The sequence below is a fragment of the Pseudophryne corroboree genome, chromosome 6 (assembly GCF_028390025.1).
Source record: "Pseudophryne corroboree isolate aPseCor3 chromosome 6, aPseCor3.hap2, whole genome shotgun sequence".
NCBI lineage: Eukaryota > Metazoa > Chordata > Amphibia > Anura > Myobatrachidae > Pseudophryne > Pseudophryne corroboree.
Window position 1 is genome coordinate 301945237 of NC_086449.1, and position 22788 is coordinate 301968024.

The 22788-nt window shown below is 45.4% G+C and overlaps 1 protein-coding gene across 1 annotated transcript in view; it reads right to left on the reverse strand.

Annotated features, from left to right (window-relative positions):
• MYO1E (myosin IE) overlaps positions 1-22788 on the reverse strand; it is a 347330-nt gene that overhangs the window by 228525 nt on the left and 96017 nt on the right. Inside the window, exon 2 of the mRNA XM_063926190.1 lies at positions 4361-4504. Coding sequence (XP_063782260.1) covers positions 4361-4504 — 144 coding nt within the window. The remainder of the gene's footprint in view (positions 1-4360; positions 4505-22788) is intronic.

Consider the following 22788-nt stretch of genomic DNA (forward strand, 5'->3'; position numbering starts at 1 on the left):
TTAAGACCTTCCACATATCCATCCAATCAGGTGTCGGCCCCGTCAGGGGCGACACCACACTAATCTGCCCCTGCTCCGCCTCCACGTAACCCTCCTCATCAAACATGTCGACACAGCCGTACCGACACACCGCACACACACAGGGAATGCTCTGACTGAGGACAGGACCCCACAAAGTCCTTTGGGGAGACAGAGAGAGAGTATGCCAGCACACACCACAGCGCTATATAACACAGGGATGTACACTATAATAAGTGATTTTTCCCAATAGCTGCTTACTTATCTTATTTGCGCCTAAATTTAAGTGCCCCCCCCCTCTCTTTTTTACCCTTCTTGTATCCAGATACTGCAGGGGAGAGCCTGGGGAGCTGCTTCCAGCGAAGCTGTGAAGGGAAAATGGCGCTGGTGTGCTGAGGAAGAAGGCCCCGCCCCCTCAGCGGCAGGCTTCTGTCCCGCGTTTTGTGTGACTTAATGGCGGGGGTTTACACACATATACAGTGCCAGACTGTATTATGTGTATAATTTGTGCCAAAAGGTATTATAATTGCTGCCCAGGGCGCCTCCCCCCCAGCGCCCTGCACCCTACAGTCACCGGAGTGTGTGGTGTGCTGTGGGAGCAATGGCGCACAACTGCAGTGCTGTGCGCTACCTTAATGAAGACAGGAGTCTTCAGCCGCCGTTTTCGTCGTTCTCTTCTGACTTCTGGCTCTGCAAGGGGGACGATGGCGCTGCTCCGGGAACGGACGATCGAGGTCAGGCCCTGTGTTCGAACCCTCTGGAGCTAATGGTGTCCAGTAGCCTAAGAAGCACAAGCTAGCTGCAAGCAGGTAGGTTTGCTTCTCTCCCCTCAGTCCCACGTAGCAGTGAGTCTGTTGCCAGCAGATCTCACTGAAAATAAAAAACCTAACAAATACTTTCTTTTCTAGCAAGCTCAGGAGAGCCCACTAGGTGCATCCAGCTCTGGCCGGGCACAGATTCTAACTGAGGTCTGGAGGAGGGGCATAGAGGGAGGAGCCAGTGCACACCAGATAGTACCTAATCTTTCTTTTAAGAGTGCCCAGTCTCCTGCGGAGCCCGTCTATTCCCCATGGTCCTTACGGAGTTCCCAGCATCCACTAGGGCGTCAGAGAAAAAGAATGCCTGTTCACAGAAAGCTACACTAATTCTTCTCAAAGCGATCATTGATCAACAAAAAAAAAAAAAATGAAAAAAGGGCTTTGATGTGAAAAGATACATAGTGATAATTCCAATTCGAGATTGTGCTCAGTAGTCTTATATGGTGGTGTTTTCCCCAGTACGTACATGTCTTTGGTAGTTTGTTAGCTATTTGTAATAGAAAGAGAAAAGCTAAATGTTTTAAACAGTGTCTTGTATTAACTTAATCTTACATCATGGTTAGATTTTTCAATCTAGGAACAAGGGGGCAGGTTCTATATAACTGAAAAGATTTTACCTATGGCTTTTGTGCAGTCAGCATGTGCTAGTTCCCTGTTTAAAAGCCTGAGAGGCGGTGGGTGGGGTGCTAATCCAGAATGAGGATGTCCCAAGCCCTCAAGTGTGTATACATACACATAATATAGACTATATTGTTGAGAGGGGGCCTGGACTGTACACCATAGCTTCTTGTAATGGGATGTGCTACCTTGCTGGGACTTAGTACTAAAATATAGGAACAAGGGTGCTGGTGCACCATACACCTTTAAAAATTATAACCATAATATCCGAGGTTCTTAGCATATATTGGCCAGTATATGAGCCTGCCCACCTACTTCACGGTGCCCTCATTGGACAGGTCCCTAACAGTATAGGGGTTCGCCTCTGGAGCGCAGAGCACCCCCAAACTACCCCAGCCATACCACCCTAGGGCATCACACAGATAAGGGATAGAAGTGAGAGATCAGTGTTAAACAAAATGAAAGAGGCTGCCGAGTGTTAAAAAGAGGACAGTAGTAAGGTGTCAGAGCGTGAGAAAGTGAGGTTGGCTGATCAGTATTACAAGTGTAAAAGATATGTGAAAAATGCTACATAAATATAGGTATTCTTCAGGTGGGAAATAGGAAAACTACGTAATTAGAATTTTAATAAACCTCCCCTAAGGGGATGAAAAGGGGGTTGACATAATGACGTCATTACCAATGCGCGTCTTGCATTGCGTGAATGATAACGCCCAAACATTGGATTGCACCTCCAGTGTGTAGAATTTAATAAACCACAAAAATGCTCATGTCACTTTTTACCGTATCTGCTACGGGCGCTCCTCGGGTAACGCCAAGAACCATGGATTAATATTTACTTACATTAAGACATCTCAAATTTAAATCTGTATAGATGTACCAAATTTTTAACACATTTATATTTACACCGTGAAAACTAAAACTAAAATATATATACAGGTTGAGTATTCCTTATCCAAAATGCTTGGGACCAGAGGTATTTTGGATATCGGATTTTTCCGTATTTTGGAATAATTGCATACCATAATGAGATATGATGGTGATGGGACCTAAGTCTAAGCACAGAATGCATTTATGTTTCATATACACCTTATACACACAGCCTGAAGTCAATTTTAGCCAATATGTTTTATAACTTTGTGCATTAAACAAAGTGTGTCTACATTCACACAATTCATTTATGTTTCATATACACCTTATATACACAGCCTGAAGGTCATTTAATACAATATTTTTAATAACTTTGTGTATTAAACAAAGTTTGTGTACATTGAGCCATCAAAAAACAAAGGTTTCACTATTTCACTCTCACTCCAAAAAGTCCGTATTTCGGAATATTCCGTATTTCGGAATATTTGGATATGGGATACTCAACCTGTATATATAAATATCTCTTCTTAAATGATCGCTAGTCATCAAGCAGTATTGTGTCAAAAATAAATAGCTGAGACATTCAATAGTATCATGACACAAAAAAAAAAAGCTGTCAGTAGAAATCTTTTGTACGGCTGGAGAAAGAGCGCTGTATGAATAAAATTATTATCATCATTATTATATTTTTTTATTATTATTATTTTTAATTATTATTATTATTATTATTATTTAAGTAGTTTACAAAGTATTACAAAGATAATCCCACTGGTGTCACATTAGTAATGAAATGGGTGAAACTAAGATACTCCTTTCCCATCAGGGTATTGGGAGTCAAACAGCACAAAGCTGTTACTGAAATCAGGGAAAATAATTTCTCTCTTTTACATTCCCTGCTACAATATAAGACCCCAGCAACACAAATTAATAGTAATGCTCAGTGTAGGTACCATGCATAAACTTTAATAAAGAGGTCTAAGAAATGTTAGAACCTGGAGTAACATACAAAGTGAGGGTGGGGACAGTTTAGATAGAAGTCACGACATGTTAATGCACAAGTAAAAATACAGTGTACAGACATCTCTGTACTCCTGGTGTATGTGCAGATAGTGTATATAATACGAAGGACCTCTTGTCCACTGCTCCTACTTCACCACTGTCTGTGATAGCAGTGAACAATGGTACAGGGGAGCAAGGTCGAGAAAGGTAGTCCGCTTCTGCTTTCTGAGAGATGTTAACTAGGGTGGTCTCTGTTGCAAAGCATAGCAGACATCCATCACTAGACCAGATGAGAGAGCTGTCAGGAAAGCAAAGTACCTGTGTGTAAGCATGCAGGCGAAATCTCTGATCTTCCATGCAGTCTGTCTGCGCCAGGGAAGTCAGAATAGCGCTGGTCATGTGATAGGGGCTTGTTCACATTTCAGCCTTAAGGCGGTAGTGACTACTTGACTCGCCCGGGGCTATTGTATTAGCTCTGATGCCAGCACTTTTCCAGGATTTTGTTTCGCCCCCATATCCCTGATAAGTAAGCATTTTATCTACGATCACTGCCAAGAAAACACATACTGTAGGTCTGCGACTTTTCGCACACCCTATGTGCTTTTGCACAGAAAAGGGGAATTTTTTCACAGAAAAAAAACAGGCTATACTTGGATACCTGATAATGACCCACAGACAAAGATCGCAATGAATACCTGTGGTTTTTTTTTTTAGTACAAAAAATGGCCGTGGCTAATAGGATACCTTATTTCAATTCCTTTCTACAGTATCTGTCTAAAGTAAATATTTAAGGCTTGTTCATATTATTGTGTCATAATGCAGGAGCCGACATCGGTAAAGCTTAAATATATTTAAAATACATTACCCTTAATGGAATTTATTCACTCCTAGGTGTGTAGCACTGCAGGCCTATAGTATAGTATTTCATGACTAATCCTAAACAGCATACGACTGGCAATGGCATGAGAATTAGGACAATAGAGGATATTTATACTCTCATTTTGCACATGACATTATGAATAAAATAAAAAGGATACAAAGATGAAATCATCCATATAACGTTTTTTCAGGTTGTCCACTATGGAGTCCTCTGAGATTTTGGACAATAAGACCATATCATCCACTCCACTGTGCTTTACATTGTGGCTTTGCCAGTGGTATCTGTAGTGCCCTTTGCTGCCCTGTAAAGCAAAAAACTGGAATCAATAAGAGCAGAACATTCAATAATGTAACCACATCCATAAAACTCATGCCAAGTCATGTTCTAATGAAGTATTTTCACATTTGATAGAAGACATTCTTAATAACTTTAGTTAAGAAAATGTTCTTATATTTGTTTTATTTACATAAAAAATGTATAGATTTTAAAGTGGGTGTTTCATATATTATTTGTTTAGTAGTTTTCCAACTTCCAATACCTGTCTAATTGTGCCCATACACTTGTGAGATTATCGGTATTAGCCTTCGATTTCGACTGGATCTGTGAGAGAAATCGGGGGATTGTATGCACATTTTAGGTACCTTTCGACGTGATGCGTGGGCACGCCGGTCGAATCTCGCGTCTCAAGATATTAAGTGCTGCACTTAATATTTATCGAATCGCAGTGCGATCGCATGGGTTTTTAAAAACACATGCTATATATCGCACTACGATGTGCGATGGGCACCCGCCAGGAGCAGCCAGAGGCCGCTCCCACTTGTCGGTGACGTGCCCATCACGTGATTACCATGCGATCTATCATTATAGATACACTGGGGCTGGCTGGCAACTTTTAGCCTGGGGGGTAAGCCAAGAGCACTGGCCCATAAGTAATGGCACCATCTTAAATGAATTTTTGTTTAAAAATATTTATTAATACAAAAAAATTAGTCCTGGTGTAAACTATCCCAAAGATAATTTATTATAAATTTGTCAGTGCGGCCGCGGCTACAGCAGAGCTGTGTAGTGCAGAGGTAGCCAACCAGTCAGTGGCAAAGAGCCAGAAAAGATCTGTAGTCAAGGGAAAGAGCCATATCATGCGCACACTGAAAATGGGGGTGTGGCATAGTTGTCACAAAGCTACACCCCATTTTTATGCGCACACCTTTCGGTTTGACGATTATAGGAGTATGACCTTGTGTCATAACCCCATTTATAGTCATGTTGTACAGTGCCACATACAAATAAAGCCCCTGTACAGTGCCACATACGTATAAAAACACCAAAAAATGGGTGCCTCCACAGTGCCAAATACATATATGCCCCCACGGTGCCAGATACATATATGTCCCCACAATGCCAGATACATATATTCCTCTACAGTGCCAGATACATATATGTCCCCATAGTGCCAGATATGCCCCCACTGCCAGATACACATCTCCCCAGTGCCAGATATGACCCCAGTGTAAGATACACATGTCCTCCCAGTGCCAGATATCCCCTCATTGCCAGATATGCCCACAGTGCCAGATACACGTCCCACCAGTGCCAAATATGCCCCCACTGCTAGCTACACGTCTCCCCAGTGCTAGAAACACATGTCACCCCAGTGCCAGATATGCCTCCAGTGCCAGATAAATGTCCCCCCAGTGCCAGATATGCCCCAAGTGTAAGATACACATCTCCACACTGCGCCACCCCCCAAGTGCTGCTTACCGCCGCGCTGCTGCTCTGCTCAGTCTGCTGCTTGTGAGGGGAGGAGAGCGCAGCGTGCGCCTCTCCTGTCCCTCAGTCTCCACTCTCTCCGGCGGCGTTGATTCTCTCTAATTAGGCACCGGTCCGTGAGCCAATCAGAGTTCGCAGACCGGCAGCTAAGACTCCTGATTGGCTGCAGGTCCGCGAGCTCCGATTGGCTCACGGGCCGGTGCCGGGCACGGCACACTAGGGCAGCGGGAGGCGCCGCGGGAGCTTACAAGCCACATGCAGAGATAGAAAGAGCCGCATGCGGCTCGAGAGCCGCGGGTTGACCACCACTGGTGTAGTGGAAGGTGGTGGCCGGCCCGTGACACTTGGCAGTAGCGTGGCCCGGGGGGCACATGGCACCCTGCCCCCTGGGCCAGCCCACCACTGTAGATACATCTACATACTCATTGCTGGGTATATATACACACACACACATACATATATATATACATACATATATATATATATATATATATATATATATACATATACACATACACACACACACACACACACACACACACGACACCAGTATATTGACATTTCCATTATGTTGGCAGTCAAAATGTCGATATTCACAGTGTTGATAGTCTATTTAAGGGTTAGGCTGTGATAAGGGTTAGAGCTGAAATGCACTAAAACGCTACGTCAACATCCGCAATGTTGACATCATGTCAACTTAATGAATGTTGATATTTCACATCAACATATTGCCTATTCTGGTGCCTACATTCCCAATGTTGACACTTTTCACCACATTTGCTATATTCTATTAAAGTCATCCAGGTTATAATCTCTGAAGAGGACACTGGCATGCAACAGTGCACTGTGCATCATCTCTGTGCTTTGAGAACATAGTTGAGGTCACCTGGAACGACAGGTGATCTGGGTTTTGTTTAAACATTGCAAAAATGCATTTTGTCCACTTAAAATACTTGGTATATTCCAAATTCAACTTGAATGACTATATCACAAATATAATTAACCAGCTATTTAATTTAATGTGACATTACAAAGATAAACAATTACATGAATACATCAAGCATTAAGAAGGATAATATACAGTACCAGGTATTGTCTATCATTAGAACGCCTGAATACAAAACATCAAATTAAGAGTTTCAAGTTGTAATGATAATGAATGCATATACTCTCTAAATCCCCTAAAAGGACAACACAGTGACCCTCACCCGCTGTTGTGAAAATTTATGCTAGCATTAATTGATGCTTAAAAAGCAAGAAGCCCATGGTCTCCAATGACCATACATACACTTGGATTTGCCTTCAGAAGAATTTGGTTCCTGTAATGTAATCTGAACAGAGAAGTCACTTAGGGCTGCCATCAGAAATTGTCAGGCCCAGTACTAATGAAAAGGTATCCCCCCTCCCAAAGGTCAGTGGACACAGAAGGATAGTGTGAAAATGGACAGACAAATGTTTAATTGTCGTGTTATCAATAAAAAGTAATTAAGTATTGGTATTCATTTACCTGTCCATAATCATGCTGTTTTCACATTGCACAGCGCCAATTTCCCTCTACCGGTGACTTTCTTTGCAATTATTTTTTTTTTTATTATTATTATTTTTTTTTTTTTGGGGGGGGGGTTTGCTACTCATGTCCTAATTAATCTCTCTATTAATTATGGTGACATACTAATCGTTAGCTCAATCTATTGCTCTGAATAGGGGAAGTTTAATTATGGCCACCCCAACACCAATTATGCTTGCTGAGAACTGCTTCTGATTCACAGACAGACTACAGCAGTTTGGGGCTTGGATCTTCGGGGTCCCACCGTAATTCTGGGCCATTACAATTGTACCTCCTTAATGTCAGTCCTGCATGCATCATTTGTGATCAGCACAAGGGACAGTACCAATACTTCAAAGATTTGCACCTGAAACAGTTTGTCCCTGGAAAAGTCCTCTTATCCCCATTACTAGACAACTGTACTGCAAAATTAATTGTATTCCATATAAGACAAGACATTTACACTATGGGGGTAATTCCAAGTTGATCGCAGCAGGAATTTTGTTAGCAGTTGGGCAAAACCATGTGCACTGCAGGGGAGGCAGATTTAACATGTGCAGAGAGAGTTTGCAGATTGAACACACCACACCCAAAGCTAACTCTCTCTGCACATGTTATATCTGCCTCCCCTGCAGTGCACATGGTTTTGCCCAATTACTAACAAACTTACTGCTGCGATCAACTTGGAATTACCCCCTATAAACGGTTTTACGGAGAAATTCAATTGCCCACATTTAGTGAACAGTGGTGAAAAAGGGAGGTAGCCTCAGGCTATAACGCCTTTAGCGATTCAACTGCATTCCCTTTTCACAAAAATCCCTGTTTAACACCCGCTAAATTAGCATGTTAAAGGCCGTTAAGACACAGAATTTGTGATAAGTTCACAGGTTTGTGTGTTAACAGGGCCGCAGCACCCGTTATCCCACTAGTTATCGGGGTAATTTGATACTAACCTGTGTGTGGATTGCTTACATGTCCTTGTTTAACAGCTGAAACCGAGTACACACTATAGCAAGCATTCCCAACCTCGGTCCTCAAGGCACACCAACAGTCAAGGTTTTAGTGATATCCATGCTTCAGCACAGTTGGTTAAATCAAAAGAACTGAGGAACTAATTAAGTCATCTGTGCGCAAGCATGGATATTACTAAAACCGGGACTGTTAGTGTGCCTTGAGGACCGAGGTTGGAAATGCCTGCACTATAGGATCTATCATCCATTATATCTTCCAGAGGAGTATTTGAAAGACCATCTTCTAGCGTGTACACTGCATTTAAATAGGAACACCCAAACTTGTCCCGTCAGCAGTTACATACTATTACACTCCTGTAGATCCATCAATCTCCCATACACATAAGTACCTACAGTATATAAAGAACATTGACTCACAAACAGCCTTTTGAGTGGCAGACAGTAAATTATCCTTTCAAACTTTTTCATAGCACCCAGTATGATGTAAGAAGAATCTCAGTTTCATATTACATATTTATTTTATTTATCACACTCGAACTACATTTCTTAAGTGAAAAGTAAAAACAAAATAGGCAGTGATGAATATTGGAGTTCAAAAACAATAGCAATCTATATAATGCAGGGAAACAAATCAAAGACATAAGGCGAGCAGAAGTGAGGAAGATAGAAGGCAAAAGGAGGACAACAAGAATATAGAACAGAAATATTTGGATTAAGCAAACTCACACTAATTACAGTGTTCACACGATACAACACCATGCCTCATGAAATCATTCCACTCCACTAATTAGGGCCCATTCAGATGAGTAATTTGTTGTAGCCGCTTTTTTTTTCTCTCCAAATGTCACGTTGCTGACAGAACAAAAGCAGCAGACAAACAAAAGGATCTAAAATGCTGCTGACATACAGAGCATTGGCCTTTTGTTGGAATACATGTGTTGTGCAAATTGGCAGCAATGTTACATGCAGAATGTTTATAAAAACAAAATAATTAAGGATGCATAATTGTTTCACTTTACTAACTGTGCCATGCTTCCAGGAGAATGGAAGCACCTGTCCAAACCACAGTACCTCATACCTGGATGGAGAGCATCTCAGCAGTTGGTGCTCACATCAAGTCATGGAAGACAGTATTTGCCCAGGATTGTGCTAGTGTGGCCTCTCTGTACTTTTCAATAAATATTGCAATGTAGCAATGGGTTCCATTACAATTGGTTTCCATTACAGCAATGGGCTACCTTTAAAAATGTTTCTAGTGTAAACATGTTTCAGTATGTACCTTCAAGAGGGTTTCCACTTTAAAGAAGTGATAATTATCTGTGGATACTGCAAATATTAAGTACCACCTCGATGTACAGTATGCACGGGGGGCAGAGGCGGAACTACCGCCAGTGCAACCAGTGCATTGCACTGGGGCCCGCCTCTGTCCAGGGGCCCAAAGCATGTAATGAGTCAAACTGACTCATTACATGCCGTTGTGCGCTGCGGGCAACCACTGCCCACAGCGCACAGCCGCCCTGAGAGAGGAGAGGAGCAGCGGTACGGGGGAAGGAGGAGGAGGGAGGAGGAGGAGTGAGCCGCAGCAGCGCTTTGTTACTGGTGGAGGCGCTGCTGCTGCTGCTCCTCTACTTCACTATAGGCTGTCTTCCGAGAACAGCCTATAGTGAAGCAGAGGGGCAGCAGCAGCAGCGCCTCCACCAATAACACAGCGCTGCTGCGGTTCCCTCTTCCACCTCCCTCCTCCTCCTTTTCTCCTGCCCGGGAATAGTCAAGCTGCACCGAGGAGCCTAAACCTGCGGAGAGAGTAAGTATAATTCTTCTTTCTTTCTGTCTCTTTCTTTCTTTCTTTCTTTCTTTCTTTCTGTCTTTGTTGGGACTGCCTGCCACAATGTGTAAAAATGGGGGACTGCCTGCCGCACCTTTTTTTCCTTTCTTACAGGTGCCATCACAGCATATACATAAACATATATTTTACACTACACTTTGACAGAACCTTAGCAATCATTACCCTACAGATGTAGCCACGCTCATCGTTGCCGTGATGTGTGGCGCGACTAGTGTGCCCACATCTATGGTGCACATGTGTGTTGATGCGCTGAGGTGGTGGGAGGAGGAGCCTGAGAGCGATGCACAGCAGCAGTGCATCGCGTTGTAGGTGAGCCTGGCACCGGGACCACCAGGGAGTAGGAGGGGGGTCACAATGCTGCGGCTACTGTTCATATACACTGCACGGAGCGGAGGATGCAATGTGCGGTCTTTCATCCTCCCGTCCAGACCGGCGCCTCTCTATGTTTGGGGGGAGCGAGCTGCCCCCTTGTCCCCCCAGTTCCGACGCCCCTGCATTCAAGGGAACTAAAGTAAAGCACTCCCAAAAAAATAAAATCCTTGTTTTAAGAATCAATAACCATTGCTTATATCCATACATAGAAGATCAATACATTTTAATCTTTATACTGAATTACAGTCTTTCTTTCTATAAACTCACATCTAGGATGGACTAATTGTTTGAAATAATCTTCCATAGATTTTTTGGGCTCAGATTTCAGTAAAATTTCTAAAAAGAATTCAATCATGTTCCACTTTTGCACAAAATTAACATTTTATTTAGCTATCCATTAATATGCTTGATGGGACTGTGCTTCCGATAAAAGGATGTCCCAAAGATTACTTTCTCACATTTAAAGCTCTTTTCACACTTGCTTGTCGCAGCAGTTAGTGATGTTTGCACTGTACATAAGAGGGATCCGAAGATCCTTCCCCACAAAAATGGCTATAAAATCCATGGCCCAATCACCCAATATTGGGTGAACGGGCTAACAATTTTATAGGTGTGTATGCAGGTCCATTGCAGGAGTGTTAGTCAATACTTGGCTTATAAAGCTCCCTGTAATTGTTGGGATCAGGAGGTTGCATATTATGGGGGTCATTCCGAGTTGTTCGCTCGCTGCCGATTTTCGCAACGGAGCGATTAAGGCAAAAATGTGCATGGTTCGCAGTGCGCATGCGGTTAGTATTTTACCACAAAACTTAGTAGATTTACTCACGCCCGAACGAAGATTTTTCATCTTTGAAGAGATCGTAGTGTGATTGACAGGAAGTGGGTCTTTCTGGGCGGAAACTGGCTGTTTTCTGGGAGTGTGCGGAAAAACGCAGGCATGCCAGGGAAAAACGCGGGAGTGTCTGGAGAAATGGGGGAGTGGCTGGCCGGACGCTGGGCGTGCGTGTGACGTCAAACCAGGAACGAAACAGCCTGAGCTGATCGCTATTTGTGAGTAGGTCTGGAGCTACTCAGATACTGCTAAGAAATTTATTTTCACTATTCTGCGAATCTTTCGATCCCAATTCTGCTAAGCTAAGACACACTCCAAGAGGGCGGCGGCTTAGCGTGTGCAATGCTGCTAAAAGCAGCTAGCGAGCGAACAACTCGGAATCACCCCCTATGTGCGGTTTAATATTTGTTACACCGACCTCCCGATCCCAAAGAATCCCGCTCATACCGAGCCATTTCTAGCACACGGTGTACCAGGCACACAGAAGGTCAAGCTAGCGACACAGTACTCGACTGATCGAGTACATTATACTCAACCGATTGGGAGCACTTACTAGATGAGCCGAGTGATGATTGGAAAGGTGGGGTCATTCTGACCCGGTCGCACGCTGCAGTTTATCGCAGCAGTGCGATCGAGTCAGAGCGGCGTTGGCGCATGCCAGATGGCCGAAGGGGGGGCTGGCCGCAGCGGCTGCGTGATATCACACACATCCGCTGCAGCCCGGGGAGCGACGAGTAGCTGCGCTGGCCGGGAGCTCCTCCTAAAGTGCAAAAGCATCGCCGCTGTGCGATGCTTTTGCACTTCTTGGAGGGGGGGGGCACTGACATGAGGGGCGGGATAGCCCTGTGCTGGGCGTCCCCCCGCATGTTAAAGGTCATGATCATAGTCCTGCAAAATTTTGCAGGGCTACGATCAACTCGGAATAACCCCCGATGTGTACTAGCTTAAGCTTTTGTACACTTACTAAATTGCCTAAGACCGGAGTCCCAATTCATAAAATAGGATTTTAAATACCTACCGGTAAATCCTTTTCTCGTAGTCCATAAGGGATATTGGGGACAGATTAGTACAAAGGGGTATGGACGGGTCCAAAGGAGCCAGTGCCCTTTAAATTTCTTCACTGGGTGTGCTGGCTCCTCCCCTCTTTGCCCCCTCCCACAGGCAGTTATAGGTAAAATAGTGCCCAAAAGGAGAAAGGACATACTTGAGAGAAGGAACATAATAACAAGAAGTGTGGTGAGATTTACACACCAGCACACCATAACATAACCGGGCCAGCCACAGCTGGCAACAGAAAACAGCAACAGCTGAACAGGTAACACCTAACAGAGAACCTGCAGAAAGTCACCGCACAGAGGCGGGCGCCCAATATCCTTTATGGACTACGAGAAAACGATTTACCGGTAGGTATTTAAAATCCTATTTTCTCTAGCATCCATAAGGGATATTGGGGACAAATTAGTACGATGGGGACGTCCCAAAGCTTCCAGAACGGTCGGGAACGTTCAGAGACTGCTGCAACACCGCCAGCCCAAACTGGTTATCCTCTTTGGCCAGGGTATCAAATTTGTAGAATTTCACAAAAAAGTGTTCTTCCCCGACTAGGTAGCCGCTCGGCATAGTTGCAAGGCCGAGACTCCACGGGCAGCCGCCCAGGAAGAGCCCACTGACCTTGTAGAGTGGGGCCTTAAGAGACTGAGGAACAGGTAAGGCTGCCGTTACATAGGCCTGTTGGATTGTAAGCCTAATCCAGCGAGTAATGGTCTGCTTTGAAGCAGGGCAACCCTTTTTCTGCGCATCATAAAGGACGAATAAGGAATCCGTCTTCCTGACCCGAGCAGTGCGCCTGACAGAGATCTTCAAAGCACGCACAACATACAAAGACTCCGGAGGAGCCGAAGCGTCAGAACAGGACAGAACCACAATAGGTTGATTCAGGTGGAATGCGGAGACAACCTTTGGCAGGAACTGCTGTTTAGTCCAGAGCTCCGCTCTGTCCTCGTAATAGACCAAGTAGGGACTTTTACATTATAAGGCCCCCCAATTCTGAGACGTGTCTAGCAGAAGCCAGGGCCAATAACATCACTGTCTTCCATGTGAGGTACTTGTCTTCTACCGTCATCAGAGGCTCAAGCCAGGAGGACTGTAGAAATTTCAACACTACATCCAAAGCCCAGGGTGAACAAAGGGAGGTTGTATGTGGAGTACCCCTTGTAAGAACGTCTGAACTTCTGGCAACACAGCCAATTTCTTCTGAAAGAAAATTGAGAGAGCTGAAATCTGGACCTCAACGGAACCCAGGCATAAGCCCTTATCCACACCAGCCTGCAGGAAATGGAGGAAACTCTGCAGGTGGATATGTGCATTCCTCGCACCAATGATGATATGATGATAGTGTTTTGACGTCACAGGTTTTTTGGCTTGCTCCATAGTGGCAACTATTTTTTTGTAAAGCCCCTTGTGAGCTAGGATGTTCCTGCTCAACTTCCATGCCGTCAAACGAAGCCGCCGTAAGTCCGGGTAGACAAACGGCCCTTGCTGAAGAAGATCCTTTCAGCAGCAGAGGCCAAGGGTCTTCCATGGACATGTCCAGAAGAGCTACGTACCACGCCCTTCGAGGCCAATCCGGCGCAATCAGGATTGCTTGTACTCTGTGATGTCTGATCTGCTGGAGCACCCTTGGGATCAACGGAATCGGAGGGAATAGACAGACCAGCCGGTAAGGTCAAGGCGACGTCAGCGCATCCACTGCACTCGCCTGAGAGTCTCTGGTTCGGGAGCAGTAGCAGTGAAGTTTATTGTTGAGGCGAGACGCCATCATGTCGATCTGCGGGTATCCCCACCTGTCGACAATCTGTTGAAACACCTGAGGATGTAATCCCCACTCCCCCTGGTGGAGGTCGTGGCGACTCAGGAAGTTCGCTTCCCAGTTGTCCACTCCTGGAATGAAAATTGCGGACAGCGCTCTTGCATTTCTTTCTGCCCAGAGAAGTATTTTTGACACTTCTCGCATGCAGGCCCTGCTTTTTGTCCCTCCCTGTCGATTGATGTATGCCACAGCCGTGGCGTCGTCCGACTGAACCTGGATCGCCTGATCCCTGAGTAGAGGGGAGACCTGAATCAGAGCATTGTAGATAGCCCGGAGTTCCAGAATGATGATCAGAAGTAGGGACTCTTGGGCAGACCACCTGCCCTGGAACTGCGCCCCCTGGGTAACAGCTCCCCATCCTCTCATGCTCGCATCAGTCATGAGGAGGATCCAATCCTAAATCCAGAAACGTCGACCTTCCAGCAAGTTGGAAGACTTTAACCACCACACGAGTGAAATCCTGGCCTCGGGTGACAGCTGAATCATCCGGTGCATCTGAAGATGTGAACCGTACCACTTGTTCAGGATGTCCAATTGGAAAGTTCTGGCATGGAACCTTCTGAACTGTATCGCCTCATAAGAGGCTACCATTTTCCCCAACAATTTTATGCAAAGATGAATGGAAACTCGAGCAGGTCGGAGAACCATGTGAACCATCTCTTGAAGTGTTCTCACTTTGTCCTCTGGGAGGAACACTCTCTGAGCTACAGTATCCAGTATCATACCCAGAAACAGGAGCCTTTGAGACGGTTCCAGTTGAGACTTCTGTAATTTGAGGATCCACCCGTGGTGAGACAGAAGTTGGATAGTGCAATCTATATGGAACAGTAGAAACTCCCTGGAACTTGCTTTTATTAGGAGGAGATCGTCCAGGTAAGGGACAATGTTGACCCCCTGGACTCTGAGCTGGAACATCATTTCCACCATCACCTTCGTGAACACTCCCGGAGCTGCAGACAGGCCGAAGGGCAACGCCTGAAACTGGTAGTGATCATTCAGCAGGGCGAACCACAGATAGGCCTGATGAGGAGGCCAACTTGGGATATATAGGTAGGCGTCCTTGATATCCAGGGAAACAAGGACTTCCTGTTGTTCCAGGCCCACAATCACCGCTCTCAAAGATTCCATCTTAAATTTGAAAACCTTCAGGTAAGGATTCAAGGACTTCAAATTCAAAATGGGTCTCACAGACTCGTTTGGTTGTGGCACTACGAACAGACTGGAGTAGTAACCTTATCCCTGGGACTGGACCAACTTGTCGATGGCCAGTAGTAGCGTAACACGCATATCTTCCAAAACTGTCAAGTCTGATTTGAAAAATCGTTGGGGGGGGAACACCGTCGAACTCTAGCTTGTAACCCTGAGAGATAAGGTCCCTTACCCAGGCATCTTGGCAGGAAGACGTGGCTGTAGTGACATAACAGAGCTCCCACCACGAGATCCCCTCGGGGTGGGTGGGCACAGTCATGCCGAAGTCTATGTGGAAGCTGAATTGGTGCTCTGTTCCCGAGTGCCAGCAATGGCTGATTTCTTAGGCTTACCTCTGGAGCCTCTAGCTGCACCCCGGGCCCTAGAACGAAATCTGGAGGACCGAAAGGACTGAGTAAACGGTCCTGGGTAGGTACGCCTAGTAGGCAGAGCCCCAGAAGGGAGAAACCTGGATTTCCCAGCAGTAGCTTTGGAGAGCCACGCATCCAATTCAGTTCGAAGAGCCATTCACCTGTAAAGGGAAGAGATTCCACATTATGTTTAGAGTCAGCGTCTGCCATCCACCGACGCAACCATATGGCTCTGCGCGCAGACACAGCCATTGCAGTGGTTCTAGCATTTATATTGCCAATCTCTTTAAGGGAGTCACCGAGGACTCTTGCCGTGTTCTGGATGTGTTTTAGGAAAGTTACAGTAGTAACCAAGGTCATATTACCCGAAAGACCCTCCTGAATCTGAGTAGCCCATGTATGAATGGTATGTGTCATCCAGCAACCAGCAATGACCAGTCTTTGAGCTACACCTGCAGCAGTGTAGATAGGAAAATTGAGAACACTCTGAAATCTATCTCCCGGGTCCTTTACCGTAAAAGACCTCGGAGCAGGGAGCACCGCCTTTTTAGAAAGGCAAGAGAGACTGTGACGTCTACTGCTGGAGATTCTTCTCAGAATTTCCTGCCTTCAGGGGCAATTGAGAAGGCATTTAAAAACCTTTTGGGCACCTGATATTTTTTTATCTGGCTTTTTCCAGGCTAATTTAAATAATATCATCCAATTCCTTGGAATCAGGAAAAGTGACTGTCAGTTTTTCTTGAGGGAGGAAAAATGACTGCTGATCAGTAGCGTCCTCCAGGGGGAGCTTTAACACATCCCGTATGGCCAATATGAGGGGTTCGGTAGCCTATGTAGGGGTGGAATCCCCACTAATGGGGTCCCCATCATCCCCATCATCCCCATCCACCTGTACATCATCATCAGAATCTGATAGGTAAAGCACGTTTTTGTGCACCTGTAGTAGACAGTGGAGGATGGGAAGCATCAGCCTTGGCAGTTAGGCTAGCCACTGCTTGTTGCAGTTCTTGTGTTTTATTGGCATTGGCAGTCAGCAGAGATGACATATCAGACATCATAGTTTTTATAGCCCCAGCCAGGAAGGCTCTGGACTCTCCCCCATGTTGTTATCAGCATTTTGTGATGACTGACTACACTGTTCACAGGATATGGAGCCCGATGAACTAGGGGAGAATCTGGCAGTACACACATTGCATGACTTCTGTTTCACCATAATGAAACACAGAAAACAATACACATACAACACAGACTGAATACAATACAAGCTTGCCCTATTGCATGTGAGAGGAGACACAGAAGAGAGGACACCAGCGCACCCAATGCTGTACAGCCCCAGTGAGACTGTCAGCGTTTTATGTAGTAATATATAACAGTTATACTGCTGTACAGAGAATTCCCCAGAGGAATGTAAACTGTGCACTAATAGCGGCTCTCCCCCTCTACACCCGGTACCAGTGATCCTGTGACCGTTTGGAGGAGCTGTATGAGGCTGCTGCTTGTGCAGAGGAAGGCGCCAAAATGCCACCGAGCCCGCTCTGATGTAGCTCCGCCCCCCGCTATGGCGCCGGAGCTACTAATAAGTTTTACACTGGCTATGTCTCCACAGGCTGTGTAGCCTCGCATAAATGCTTGGTACAACACACCTGCCGCCAGTCTCACGCAGGGGCACCCGCGGTTCCCCCCCAGGAGGGACCCGTACGCCTCACCACGACGATCACCTTCAGGTTCTGTCAGGGGTATGCGGCAAGCTGCGGCTGCGACAGCTAAGGCGCAGTGTCCCTCTAAACAAACAGCCCCTCAGGACAATGGTCCTGCAGCGGAAAAGCGGCTCAGCACCTCATGAGGCCAGTGACCGTCTCCCCCCCTAACTCCCACGGTGCAGGTATGCTGTTGCCCAAACAGCATACCGAAATAAGTAAAAGTTTAAATGAAATTGAAGAAAAACTCTGGAGCTTGCAGAGTGTGCATCCTCTCCTGAGGCCACTTTTTTCTAAACTGTGGGAGGGGGCATAGAGGGGAGGAGCCAGCACACCCAGTTGAAGAAATTTAAAGTGCACTGGCTCCTTTGGACCCATCTATACCCCATCGTACTAATCTGTCCCCAATATCCCTTTTGGATGCTAGAGAAAAATGTGGACTTTGATTTAATACATACTTTGCTGCATTAATAAATTTGAAATGATGGGGAAACGGACATTACCACATGAGTTTTTGGCAGCTGTGTTTCTGGAGAGGTGGGGACCAATGTCTAGACTCCGTGTGTGGGCCCCCTCCTCTCCTGTAGCCGTCACCACCGCTGTCCGCGCTGTAGACTCTGGCACTGTGCCAGAGTCTCTAGCGCTCAGTACGCTAGCAGCGCCGGTGACTGCTACAGGAGAGGAGGGGGCCCACGCACAGTCACCGATGGACGCCGGAAAGGTAAGTATAGAAGAAATGGGTGCAGTGTGTGCGCCCTCTCTGGACCCACGGGCTTATGTGCACCACACACACTGCACCCATCATATATATACGCCAGTGGTTTTTGGAGTAAAGGCATTAATCTATTTCAGTCAGCTCCATGACTGATATGCATAAGCAGGTTTGACTAGCTATCTATACACAGCATCTCCAAGTTATGCTCCTATATTATTTACACAATTACGGTCACCTGTCTTTATAATAGATAACACATGTTAGTTACCTGCTCACCTGAGCATCATCTACTTGTTGATACTTTTATAGTTACCTGCCACATGAGCAAACCAAGGAACTGGCACAGCAGCTGCATATACACACACACACACACACACACACACACACAAACACAAAAGAATGGGCAGAGGCACTTTATAATTGATAATAGGCCAAAACAGAATTCATGTTCACCTTGAAGTTTTTTCATTCCATGGAAAGGCTGATGATTTTTCTCTTATGGTTAAGGCTAAGCTAAAATATGAGTATACAGTCACACCGCACTAACATTCTCATTTTACTAGTTGTAAAAACAAAACAAGACACACCTTTACAGTTATGATCAGCATTTGAACATCAGTTGAATTTCAGTGCAGAATGCAGAAAGGCAAGCTCATAAGTCTACCTCCAACTAAGGGCATGGAATGTATACAGGCTAGCAATATACTGCTATGGCGCACACATGTGGGGCAGATGTCAGCATTCTGGTACGCAGCTCAGACTGGTGATGTGGCCTGTTGTCATTTTTAATGCCTTTAAGACATTTTACCCAAAAAAGTAAGAAAAATGCTATAGTAATTCAACTCTGCAAAACACTTCCTATTTTAAACAGCAGTTTCCTGCATTCTGCAGAACAGGAATTTATGGAATTTTCAGCACCAAGTGGAACTTTCAAATGATGCACAAACCTTCTGCCCACAATCCTTATTATTGTACAAAGAATTAGAGCTACTGGACATTTGTACTGTAGGTTGTAATGGTTGCCACATCAATAACTGTAAATACAGTATAAGAATCATACGCTACAGGGCTGCTGTGGAAATAGTTCACATTATTAAATACATTTTCATTCATGAAGTGTTCATTTACACTAATTGCAATATGGTATATTGTCTATGTATTTAGCTTTGGCAGAAATATAGTAAAGTGTTAATTTTTTCAGTTAGAAAATGTTGAAAATCATGAGTGCAGCATTACAGCCTCAATTTAGAACATTATGGTGTAAGCTGGTTTCTCTTATAAACTCCTTTGCTTACTATACATGTAATAAAATTACTCATTATCAACAGATGTCAAGAAATAATCACTTTAGTACACTGTCAACAAAACCGGTTCTTCATCTTTTACTGTGGTTGTGTATTTTTTTATTATCTGATATTTAGTCACACTATGTATATAAGTGGGATGCGGTCTTTAGGTCGACAGTAAGTAGGTTTAACTTTTTAATACATTACGATCCACGTGAACTACAATTGGGAACAGTAACCTGTGGCAAGCGCAGCGGTAGTGGAACGAGGCACCTCGCCCGAAGCTCGCTCGCCATGCAAGGGGACACGATGCACTAATTGGGGTGCCCGGTCACTGTACGGAGAAGACGACACTAAAATAGGATTTTAAGTACCTACCGGTAAATCCTTTTCTCGTAGTCCGTAGAGGATGCTGGGGTCCACATTAGTACCATGGGGTATAGACGGGTCCCAATTTGGAGAACAAGAAAGCAAGACCCTGTGTTGGCGCACTCATTAGTTGGAAATAGATATTATAAAACGTAGCTTTTAATCAAAACCATTTAAAAAGATATATTCAAAAAGTTTATCCACTCTACCAACATATACCTTGTAAGCTAATATATACCCCACCAACCCATTATAAAATCGGCAATCTAGCATTCTGAACATTCAGAGTTGGTTTTATTAAAATTTATAAAGATATATCATTTTTTTAGTAACTATTGGTGCGGAAACATACTAGCATTCCAAGAGGTATGTCCACCAGGAGCCATGGGCACTTTAAGAGTTTGATAGTGTGGGCTGGCTCCTCCATCTATGCCCCTCCTACCAGACTCCGTATAGAAACTGTGCCCGAGTAGACGGACAACTTAGAGAGAAGGATTTTACACAGATAGCGGCGAGATTCACACCAGCTCACACATACTAGACAAAGCAAGCTAACCAGTTTGAATACTCAGCAACAGCTGAACAACCATACTTAACCAAGTAAAAACACAGTACTTAACCAGGAACAATGCAGTACTGAACCAAGTAACCACTGCAGGATAATGAAGCGCTCAGCGGGCACCCAGCATCCTCTACGGACTACGAGAAAAGGATTTACCGGTAAGGAATTAAAATCCTATTTTCTCTTACGTCCTAGAGGATGCTGGGGTCCACATTTGTACCACGGGGATGTACCAAAGCTCCCAGAATGGAAGGGAGAGTGCGGAGGTTCCTGCAGAACTGATGGACCAAACTTTAGGTCCTCAGAGGCCAAAGTATCGAACTTGTAGTACTTCGCAAACAGGTTCGACCCTGACCAAGTAGCCGCTCGGCAAAGTTGTAAAGCCAAGACACCCCGAGCAGCCGCCCAGGAAGAACCCACCTTACGAGTAGAGTGGGCCTTAACAGATTTTGGACACGGCAATCCTGCTGTAGAATACGCATGCTGGATAGTGAACCTAATCCAGTGAGAAATCATCTGCTTAGAAGCAGGACACACAACTTTCCTGGGATCATACAGGACAAACAGAGAGTCCGACTTTTTGTGACGAGCAGTCCTCTTTACATAGATCTTCAGAGCCCTTACAACATCCAAGGACTTAGATGGAATTGAAGAGTCAGTAGCAACGGGCACCACAATATGTTGGTTGATATGAAAAGCCGACACAACCTTTGGAAGAAGTTGCTGACGCGTCCTGAGCTCAGCTCTATCTTCATGGAAAATTAAGTAGGTCAGACACGCGCCTAGCAGATGCTAATGCCAACAGTGTGACCGCCTTCCAAGTGAGAAACTTGACCTCAACCACCTGTAAAGGCTCAAACCAATCCGTTTGGAGGAACTGCAACACCACGTTAAGATCCCAGGGCGCCGAAGGAGGCACAAAGGGAGGCTGGATGTGCAGAACCCCTTTCAAGAAAGTCTGAACCTCAGGGAGGGAAGCCAGTTGTTTCTGGAAGAAAATGGATAAGGCCAAAATCTGGACCTTTAAGGATCTCAAACGCAGGCCCATATCCACACCTGCCTGCAGGAAGAGGAGAAACCGTCCAAGTTGAAACTCCACCGTAGGAAACTTCTTGGATTCACACCAAGACACATAGTTTTTCCAAATCAGATGGTAATGTTTAGACGTTATTCCTTTCCGAGCCTGTATCAGGGTAGGAATAACCTTGTTCGGAATGCCTTTCAGAGCTAAGATCTGGCGTTCAACTTCCATGCCGCCAAACGTAGCTGTGGTAAGTCTTCATAAGCGAACGGCCCCTGTTGCAGAAGGTCCTCTCGAAGAGGAAGAGGCCTCGGATCTTCCAGCAGTAATTCCAGAAGATCTGCGTATCAAACAATTCTTGGCCAGTCCGGAACAATGAGGATTGTCTGAACTCTTGTTCTCTTTATGAGCTTTAGAATCCTTGGAATGAGTGGAAGTGGAGGGAACACGTACACTGACTGCTTGTGGGTCTCTCGACCTGGAACAGTACCTCCGAAGCTTCTTGTTGAGACGTGAGGGCATCATGTCCGTTTGGGGTACACCCCAAAGACTTGTCACCTCTGAACACCTCTGGATGGAGGCCCCACTCCCCTGGATGGAGATCGTGCCTGCTGAGGAAGTCCGCTTCCCAGTTGTCCACTCCCGGAATGAAGATTGCTGACAGTGACACTGCATGCTTTTCTGCCCAGAGGAGGATTCTTGTCCCCTCTGACATTGCAGCTCTGCTCTTCGTTCCTCCCTGTCGGTTTATGCAGGCCACCGTCGTCACATTGTCAGACTGCACCTGAATGGCCTGCTCTTGCCGAAGGTGTGCCGCTTGTAGAAGACCGTTAGCTACAGGATGTTTATTGGAAGAATGGATTCCAGACTTGACCACCTCCCTTGGAAGGTTTCCCCCTGGGTGACTACGCCCCAACCTCTGAGACTTGTGTCCGTGGTTAGAAAGATTCAGTTCTGAACCTCGAACTTACAGCCCTCTAGAAGGTGAGGCAGTTGTAGCCACCATAGGAGTGAGATCCTGGCTTTCGGCGACAGACGTATCCTCTGGTGCATCCAGTTGGAAGGGCCGTGCATGAAATCTTCCGTACTGTAGAGCCTCGTAGGAGGCAACCATCTTCCCCAGAAGGCGAATGCACTGATGGACAGATACCCGGGGAGGCAGCAAGACATCCC